Genomic DNA, 10,402 nt, shown 5'->3' with positions numbered 1-10,402 from the left:
ATATAGAAATATGATGAACAACATCCTGGGTCAGGGGAAAATTCAAACTTGCCAGAAGGTGGCAGCAGGAATGTAGTCTCAACATGTTTAAAGAAAATCTACATCAGCATTAGTTAAAGCCAGGAGCATTGTCCAATGGGGATTCAGTGGTTCGACACAACAGGCTCAGACATCTTCCAGTGTTCAGAACAAAATCCTCAGCATCATGTTCCTCACATTCCTGACTGATAGTACATGATGTAATTATAAATAGTGACATTACCGTTTCTTCAATAAACATGTTTACCTTCCCTCAGCAGTAAATGTATGTAAAATGGATTTTGCAGCATTAAAGACAACATTATATTATTTTTCACAACAATACAAAATAACCTATGCACACTGAGTGTGTTGTTAACCTGTTGTGCTGTTTATCTGTTTTCATGTTCACTTCCTGCAGTGTGCGTGGCACATAGATTTAGCTGTTGTATGTGTCCATTAAATAATTCTTAAAGAAATTACAGAAAAATTATTTTAAAAAATCAGCTGTTTACTTACCTTTAGTATCCTTCAACTGAAGACCAATGCAGTCAAACCATACACAGCCCAGTTACATGCAAAAAATGAACTTATGTTTTAACATGCTGTCATTTATTTTTATTGTGTACAATGCATGTAAAGGATCATGATGAGTTATTGCCAAGCTAACAAATAGTGGGGAGTGATCCAGTTGTACAACATCAGACGTGTTGGTATAGTGTTTGCTGTGCCAGTTCTGTAAAAGAAAAAAGTGAAAGGAAACTATATGGTTTGATCAAATCTGTGTTTATGCATGGGATTCTTTCTGTTTTGTTCAGCTGTGCTGTTGTGGGGTATAGATTCTGCCCGTCACTGTTGGGATGTATCAGTTCCTTTCTTCAAACAATGGTAGAAACTCAGCACTGATAAAACTAGCAGCTAAAGAAGTCAGTTAACAACCTCAATTTTCCAGAAAACGTCACATTTCTCAGGACGCCATACATGTCCCATAATATGAGAGGCTGTTAACACAAATGCCCAAAGCTATACATTACCACTGGATCCTGCTATAAGAAGACCTGAGAGCTGCAGTCAATCTTTCTGTTTGTGCAAGGTGATGAAAGGTTCTGAATGGCGTCTTTAGCCTCCATGTTCTTTGGACTAAGATGTCCTCCAGCTGATAAGACCACAGAAACCGTCAGGCATATAGAGTGTTGAAATGATTTGTGGATAATTGAGGTGCTGGGCCACTCTAGATGACTATCTGTCTGTCTGCACTGAAGCAGTTTGATGTCTCCAGGTCTTGGCCAAGATACTCATAATTACAATTACAATTTATGTGGATTAGCAAAGTCCTTACAAATAAGAAGGCTCCATTCCCAAACTCTCAGTGTTCATGAGTGTCTTTAGCTGCAGAGACTGTCCAGTGGTTTGCACTGGAAGAGCATGTGGCCCAAGGATCACCAGCGTTGTTTGATTTGTATGTATTGATTTTCAAAGAACGGATGGACAAGTCATCAGCTGACCAATCAGGTAAAGGCAGATTACACCTTATTACTGTGCTCAGACAGACTCAGGAAGATACAAACACAAAGTTAAATAAGGTTCGTTTGTTTTTATTTTGTTTTGTTTTTATAGTGGAAAATACATGTGCTTAGACCAAATAACCTCTGTGTGCTCCAAACCTCTGTTTCTTCTTCCATGTTCACAGGATCCATGTTTCCATATGGAAGACGGGACAGCAGGGACTGCCCAATCCCCTGAAACTGTATGTGTGAACTTTTCTTTTTTTCTCACTGTCCCTCCTGATGTGATGGGAGTCCTCTGACCAAAAATCAAATTTTGGGGATCAGGTAGGAGGCCGGCAGCAGCTCGCAGCTCTTCTGAGCAGTATGCCTGCTGCTGTGCTGACTGAAATCTGCCACACACAAAGCATGAAAAGTGCCACGAAGGCTCCCGGGGCCCGGGAGCCTGCGTGGTGAGGTTCAGAACTCCCTAACTGGCCCGGGGAGAAAGGAACGGCTCAGTCAGCAGGCCAGGTCCACCGGAGCGATGAAAGGATAATTCTCTCCTCCCAACCCCCCTCCCTCCGCTACTGGACCTCTTGCGGCGTCAAACCATTTGTGAGCAGTGACAGAGCCAGATTGGGCCGAAAGGATATGAGTGGGAAACTTCAAAACCTGCTCATGTTTCTGTAGATGTGAAAGGATTTGTATAACACATTCAGATTTGATGGACTTTCCCATGTTCACTCTGGACAGCCCTTTTTTGTTGACATGTTCAAATAATGAATCTCTTATGTGTAGGATCCCTTATTCCCCCTCTACCCAGTCTTGTTTCTAGTTGCTGGGTAGTGATGCTGTGCAGACCATTCCATCGTCTGTCCCAAGCTTATGGAGAACCGCTGACTTGCTGGCTTTCAGGAAGGGTGAGTACTGCTGCTCAAACAGCATCTGCTACAAACTTGGTGCAATTACTCCTTTAATTTAGCCATTTCTTCTGTATCTGTGACTGACAACAATTATGCGATAAGAGGGACAATGAGATGTGAACACAGAGATAAGCCATTCTAATTTATGAAGTGACAGGCATTATCCAGCATCGTTTCTTATCACTTTGATGCCAAAGCTGCAAGTACTCAGATAATTCAATGTGACATTTGACTGCTTTGATTGTTACCAGATAACAGAAATCTTTTGGGGAAATAATCCTGTCTGACATTATATCACTTGTGGAAGAATGGCTTTGAAAAAACGGCTTCACTTTCTGCTTTATGTGCATGTTTCCTGAAGTGAGAGATGCATTCACTGCTTTAATAAATTACATTAAATGAAATTAGAGCTGCATTACATTCTTCTTCCTCTCTTCCAGGTGCTGAAATGGAACATATATTTTTAATTCTTTTACTGTTTAGTAAGGCCTTTTCAGTAGGAACTCAATTCAATGGATTCAACTGTGATGCCAACTTTCACAGCCGCTTCCCCGGTGAGGGGATTTACATTTTAATTCACAATTACTGGACGCAAACAGATGTATGAATGTCTTTACATTAGCTTTTTGGAAAGAGGAAATGCATTCATATTTCACAAATTTAAAATTTCACACTAATTTAATATTTATATATATATATATATATATATATATATATGCACCTGTCCATATATATACTGTATCAACGTAATGTTGTGTATAATTGTGTTTGGACTGCAGCGGAGAGGGATATCAGTGTGTACTGTGGGGTACAGACCATCACTCTCAAGATCAATTTCTGCCCCGTTCTCTTCTCTGGCTACACCGACACCGATCTGGCCCTCAATGGTCGCCATGGGGATGCCCACTGCCGAGGATTCATCAATAACAACACCTTTCCTACCGTCGTGATCTTTAGCATCAGCCTGGCAACACTGGAGTCCTGTGGCAACGCCCTGGTGGTAAGAAGAACAGTTTTACAGACAAACCCATCAAACCGGCAAACGCATGTGAGACATGTGTCACATAAAGACGTTTATTCTGAGATTTAACACAAACTGTTGTTGTTGGGCTGCTATGAGTCCCTGACATGATGACGAATGGGAAAAGTCCAGTTTACAGTGTCTTTGCTGAGTAAACTGTCTCTCCTTTATATCTGTGCCTTGTTGAGCTGGATGGGACAGAGGAGCTTCTGGAGGTTCTGTTCTCAGATAAGGAGGACTGAAATGGGGATTAGTGAGATGCATTAGTTTATGGCTGATGGTATCAACCTCTGGCCACAGTAGGATAATGGAGGTCTGTTAGTGAGCCAAGAGGAGTGGTACCCACACTGATTGTTTGCTGCAGGTGTCCACGGCTCAAGGACCCAACGCATATGGAAACCTGTCCCTGGTGCAGATTGGAAACATATCAGGGTACATTGACACACCGGACCCCCCAACCATCATCAGCTACTTGCCAGGTCTGCTGTACAAGTTCAGCTGCAGTTACCCTTTGGAATACCTGGTCAACAATACACAGCTGGCCTCGTAAGTATCACTCTTCCACTTTCTTCCACGACTTCTCAGCTGTTTTGACTGGAAAGTCCCACACAAGTTTTTAATATTAGTCCGAATGCTTTACAGGAACAGCTGCCATGTGTTCCAAATAATGTCATAGAAGGGATTTGTAACCATGGCAACTTACACCTGATTACAGAGAGTACAGCGATCCCAGCGGGATTTATCAAAAGTAAATGAGTGAGTCAGTTGTGATTTTGGGGCTAAATAGCAACACTGCTACACTTTCTGAAGCTGTGGTGAGAATGTCAAATTAATTAAACTGAAAATGATTCATCAAATTATTAAAAGTAAAACGCAACACAAAAAGCTTTGGAGCCTAATCTTTTCAGGCTTCCAGGCAAGGTTTCAACCTTTTCAAGCTGAAGAAGTTTAATGTGTGACATGTAGTTATTTTAAAAATACATTGGGTATGATCCAGATGATATTTTTTAAAATTGATGTATGCAACAAAGCTAAATGTTCATGTAGCGTTTTTTTTTTCTAAATTCAGAGAACGCTCTATGCTGTTAGATTGATCGATGCCGTGTTGAAGAGCTAAATTATTCATGTTTGTTCTTTATAATTAAAAATGTAAGTGCACATTTTATTTTCCAAAAGTGGAGAATGTGTTTGAATTGCCTTTTTCAGGGCATTTTTTCAGTCCTTTGGTGTTTTTGTATCTTGTTTGAAGGTCAGCAGCTGCCATCTCAGTGAAGGAAAGCAATGGTACTTTCATCAGCACGTTGAATCTGCTGCTTTACAATGTAAGTTCACGTCTATCTTACTGTATCTTGTTGCACAGGCGAGCTGAGGCTGTTCAAAAATGACATTGTTTTTATGGAGCTTCAGCAGCAAATCACCTTTAAATGATATAAAATTCACTCAGTTTATTTCAGACTTCATAGTAAACTTAGCTGAAATAGGAATTCTTTTGCATTATGCTGAAACTTAGTCAAGCTGATGTGGACATTTTTTGAGACATTAAACTGCTTTATGTGCAGGACTCATCATACATTCAGCAGCTGTCCATCCCCATGGCAGGCTTGACCCTGAAGACGCGGGTGTTTGCTGCTGTGAAAGCCAGCAACCTGGACAGGAGGTATCCACTGCACATGCCATGTCACATGCATATTACAATTACAATCATATGCTCTCTATTAACTGTATAAAAACACCTTACCTTCTATACTCACCATAAGAACAAAATACTTGAGATATTCACATTGGAAAAACGTATCGATCAGCGTCTGAATTGTTCACCTTTTGACAAGTTGACCCGCACCCATTCTATCTCTCCTGAACAATACTCACAGGTGTAAACTGATACAGTTGCAGCAACACAATCTGAAGGAAACCACTGACCTACATATTGCCCATCTCAAACTCTCACATTTGTTTTTTCTATTTCTTTTTTGGGGGGGTATTTGATCAATATATGAATAACCTCAAACTCACACACAAAGTCAGTATGGTGGAAATCTGTGATTTAAACACAAACACTGTCTGAACAGGCAATGGAAACTTGCCTGTACTTTTCCCAGCTTTCCTATAACTTAACCATCGTCACAACTTCACCCATTTCTCAGAATACTCACAATACATTTTTTAATGCCTTTAGCTTCACTTCAGTCAGACAGTCAGATGTTTCACCTTGAACATGACTGTGATCTATGTGAGGTCTTTGTCTTGTGGTCATTTGATCACACCTGCGGGGTGGTGATGAAGAGCATCTTTGCCTTTACTTTACCATCTTACCCATAGTTCTTTAGTCACTTGAAATTATTCTGTCAAATCATCTAATGAGTCAACCCTGGGTAGATGTTGGTCTTAATTAATGTAACCTCCATGTACAGTTTTAAGATCTTTTCTTTTATTGTGTCATTTTACATATGTTCTAGTGCACGGTGTTTAAGCTTATAAGGAAACTGAGACATCTCCCGTCAGAAGCAGGACATTTGTATCGGCACAGTAATTCAAGTCAATTAACAATAGCATATTTTTGAAATATTGAACATGTTAAAAGTAATAGAGACACCCTGTCTCTCTCTAAATTTCCCTGAAGCTGTGTCTCAGAAAATGAACCATGGTGTCTGGTGTCAAAGTTCTCTGCTCCACAACCCATTGGCTCCCTGTGACTCACGTGCAGAGGCATATGTGTGCTGTGTACAATAGTTCTGACACGTTGCCTAAGAACACGACTTAGAATTACATAAGTGTGATTTGGGTATAGTTATGGTTCATATCATTCACATCTACATCCAAGAGTTTAAATCGAGCCCACTGGAATAATGGATTGTTTTCCACTCCCCTTGGTGACTTTCTCACTTCTTATGTTCAGTTGACTCAATTTAAACTCATGGACATAACATGACCTGGATAATGAGAGCATCCACAGACATGTTGTGTACATAAACAATCTATATTTAATTCCCTGACCTCTGCTGGAAACATTTCTGTTGTTAAATAGATGGAACGTTCTCATGGACTACTGTTACACCACCCCCTCCGGTAATCCCAATGACGACCTCCGTTATGACCTTTTCTTTAGGTAACACAAATCTGCACACAGATCTGATTTTTGTCTTGTTATCCTTTCTAATCATACTGTCTTATCTTTCCTTTCCTGAGCCAGCTGTGAAAAAGACCCTCAGACCACGGTCTTTGAGAATGGGAAGAGCCAAATGGGCCGCTTTGCCTTCGAAGTATTCCGCTTTGTAAAGCACAAGAACCAGAAGATGTCCACCGTCTTCCTGCACTGTGTCACCAAGCTGTGTCGGGCGGATGACTGTCCGATGCTCATGCCAGTGAGTAACACACAACACAGACACACAACAATCTATTATCACAAGAAAAACTGTAGGAGGGGACAGTTCACTAGATCTAACATTCAGAGTGTTCTGTCATTATAACAGTCTGTATTTCAGCAGTCGCTGGTTATTGTCTGTGTCAGTGACAAACAAATCTACATATATAGGCCTTGATGTAGGCTACTGTCCTGTCCTGGGTTTTTATGACGGTGATACTGAAGGCTGATGGACAATGTCATTGTTTGGTACATTCCATTAAGTCCTATATTGCTTCATGGTAGCTTTCCTATGAGACCATGAGAACATTATTAGATCTGCATTATACTTTTTTGAATGCCATGATACTGTGTATAATTATGGATAAACCTTCCATGACACCACTTATAGGTGTCTTAAGAGTTTTCAGTCACTACTGATCACCTTTGCATATAGAGGTCCACATTCACCCTCCTGATGATGATACTGACTGTCACAGACTGTCAGACACTTGCAGGGCAGGCAATAGATAACAGAACTCACCATATCATGTCATCATAACAGGCATCAGGTTCTACAGAGGGCTCCTTGTAATCTATGAACGTGTTCCTTGTAGCATGAATTCACCCAGAGTCCATGTTTTATGCAGTAAATCTTTATATATTAACAATTTCATCAGTAGAATAAATGGAGAAAATGTGGAACAGTGATTCACCTGTGGATCCCATCTCTGTCGTCCTCGTCATAGATCTGTGGCAGCAGGAAAAAGAGAGACATCTCGGATGGAAAGGAATCAAACGCTGCATCTGGAAATGCCGTCCTGACTGCCGGGCCTATCATCACTCGGAGTGGTACAGTTTGAACACACTGCATTTCTTATTCCCACCACCCAACCTCTTTTTCTTGACTTGTTCCACTGCTACTGTCTGAGGAGTATTTCTCCCACATAAAACACAATAAAATCACGTAGCAGCATGAGCCTTTTTATTTCTTATGTCTTGAGTGGCTGTTTGAATCTGCACTGATATGCTGAAAGTTACTGGAGTGAGACTTGAGACTCTGATAAAATATCTGAAAGACCTAGATAGCCCAACAGCACCTGAAGGCATCCTGTTGTCTCATGTACTGTACTAGAAATTAACACGCCATTGGACAGTAAAATATCCTGTACTGAGCCCAGTGCATTGTTGCCATCCTTAAATGCCCTTTACTCTTTTTTTCACAGATGAAACGCCAACAAACAACTCTCAGCTGGGTAAGCCCTCACATTCTCTGTGTGGAAACACTTTATATGTGCTATTCCTTAAAATCTTATTTATTTATTTATTTATTTATTTATATTTTTAAGAGTCTAACCATTAACCATCTGATTTGTCAATTAACGCTCTTATTATCTGACCAATTAGTAATAAGCAGTTCTGCCTGTACATTTTACTTTCATTCATTTTACCTGCTTGTGCTTCAGCAGCACAGACTGTGAAAAAAACTTAACCCCTAACCATGAAGATGAAGATTTAACATTAATGGTCAATTGAAAGGCTGTGTCCAAAATCACCCTCTTACTTCCTGCTCTGTACTCACTATATGAAAAGTATGGTGTCATGATGTGGGATACATTGAGTGCACTATAGAGGCCTTATGTATGTATTTGTTGTGCAACAATAGGGAGACTGGAGCACAACTTAATGGGTTTATTTGAACAAAAAGTGTAATACACAAAGGTAAAAATGACATGCTCACTTATCCGTTACAACCCTGGCTGAGGGGGTATAGCAAAAATGCAAGTGACAAAAAAACAAATGAAATTAAAGAAGACCTAACCCTAACTAAGGGATGTGGTATGGTGTGTGCTCTGATCCTGCTGGCTGAGAGAGGGAGAGGGAGAGAGAGGGAGAGGTGGAGAACAGGCATCCTTATAGGCTCATGATGATCAGTTGCAGCGGATCAGAAGAATGTCCTTGTTGATTGGGTGATCTGAAATAGAACAGAAAAAAGCAAAAAACTGACAAGTCAGTGGACTAAACACCTACCCCCCACAAAGAGATGCCACACAAGGTATCTAATCTTTTCCAGAAATCAAATTAAACATTGTTTAGTTTCAAGCCAGCTGCAGTCCCAAGAAACAAAGTTACTAACAAAACTTTCAGGACTACCATACGCCTAACAGTCTTATGTGAGGTGTGCTGGGCTCAAGGAAGAAGTGCTACAAAAAGTGTGACCAGCTAAACATACTGTAGGGCAGTAAGAAGAGGGGGATTATGGACACAGCCAGAGCATAGACCATGTTGCCCCAGGAAACACAGAATAACAAGAAAAGACTGGTAGTTGACAGTTTCTCTTTATTTATAATAAATAAATTAAAATGCCAAGATGGGTTGCAAATTATACTAGTGTTTTAGATGAGTAAAAGAGATACCTCATCTATTATGATCTAATAACACTACAGAAATTGGTACCTTTGCTGTTATAATGCATATTTATGTATTCTCTGGTCCATGCTGTTGGGTGGATGATGGCTCATCACTTTACGTCATTTTCTCATGATCCAAAAAAAAAACAATCAAACTCACTGATCCAAGAAATACCCAGAGTGTCACTCGTAACTATTTCTGTGTACAGTTTTTGTTCATTTTTTAGCATATATTGAAAGTGTTGAAGAGGTGGATGGAATGACAATAGTTCTGATTGTTTCTTTGTCTTGCTTTAGCCCACCTGAAAGCTCCCGTGTTTCAGATGAACACAGTGACGAGTGCGCTCATCTCAGGCGTGATCATTCTTGGTGTCATGAGTGTGTGCTTCTTCATCTTCTCCCTCACCCTCCTCAAAGGCAAGATCACCCCTATCAGCACGCTGACTGGAGCCCGCAACCCAGGCTTTAACTAAGCACCTGAACTCAACCCGCTCCTGCACAACCTTCCATGGAACACGAGGGGAAACACAATATGTGACACGATGTTTGTGCGTGTAGAGTGTTGAATTAGATCTCTTACAGGTCAGTACAGTTTGTATTAGTGTAGAAGTAAAGCAATGTTTTTTTGGAGGGTGGATTTAAACCATGTGGGAGGCCAAGCCTCAACCTGCATTTAAATATTTGTCATGCAGCTTTAACAAACAGATAGGGGACACTCATAACTTCATTCTATACCTCAGCTATACAGCTTTCATTGCAGGGCACAGGACCAGGTTACAAGGCACAGTAAAGCTTATACTTCTTGCTTAGGTGCCAACATTTAAGATCACCTAATAAAAATATAACTTAAAGGTCAAACCCAAGTAAATTGATATAATATTGATTGATTGAAATTTAATTTATTAATATAACTGTATAAGATAGCCTCATAATTAATCAATTGATAGGTCTCACTTAATATTTTACACAATGTTGTAGCAGTACACTTGTATTTTTTTAGTTGAATTTGAACCCTTATGCTTGTGTATAAATTTTAAATGTGTTCATAATATGTTCCTGATGATCTATTCCTGATATGTGCAAATTGTGTATAATTGTGCATCTTGCAAATATTGCACTTTGACTTGTAAAACCTGCCCTGTGTCACATTTCTAATTGTACAACGATTTCTGCTAACCCACTGGCCATAACTAAAGCGGTAG

At 40.1% G+C, this 10,402-nt stretch overlaps 1 protein-coding gene across 1 annotated transcript; it reads left to right on the top strand.

Moving 5' to 3' along the window:
• The first annotated feature begins 2,177 nt into the window (after positions 1-2,177).
• zpld1a (zona pellucida-like domain containing 1a) lies at positions 2,178-9,961 on the top strand. Its single transcript, XM_028421696.1, has 11 exons — positions 2,178-2,425; positions 2,869-2,982; positions 3,208-3,428; positions 3,814-3,995; positions 4,699-4,771; positions 5,009-5,106; positions 6,475-6,555; positions 6,640-6,811; positions 7,539-7,641; positions 8,016-8,045; positions 9,498-9,961. Exons 2-11 carry the CDS (start codon positions 2,877-2,879, stop codon positions 9,671-9,673), a joined length of 1,242 nt encoding a protein of 413 aa, XP_028277497.1. The 5' UTR covers positions 2,178-2,425; positions 2,869-2,876; the 3' UTR covers positions 9,674-9,961.
• Positions 9,962-10,402: the final 441 nt, after the last annotated feature.

Source organism: Parambassis ranga, chromosome 14 (assembly GCF_900634625.1).
Source record: "Parambassis ranga chromosome 14, fParRan2.1, whole genome shotgun sequence".
Taxonomy (NCBI): Eukaryota; Metazoa; Chordata; class Actinopteri; family Ambassidae; genus Parambassis; species Parambassis ranga.
The sequence above is the reverse complement of the archived record's forward strand: the minus strand, read 5'-3'. Positions and strand labels throughout refer to the sequence as shown.

Coding starts and splice junctions, on each gene's coding strand:
- zpld1a (XM_028421696.1), top strand. CDS start 2,877: ATGGAACATATATTTTTAATTCTTTTACTGTTTAGTAAGGCCTTTTCA. Junction 6,812..7,538: donor ACTGTCCGATGCTCATGCCA/GTGAGTAACACA, acceptor TCCTCGTCATAG/ATCTGTGGCAGCAGGAAAAA. Junction 7,642..8,015: donor GCCTATCATCACTCGGAGTG/GTACAGTTTGAA, acceptor TTTTTTTCACAG/ATGAAACGCCAACAAACAAC.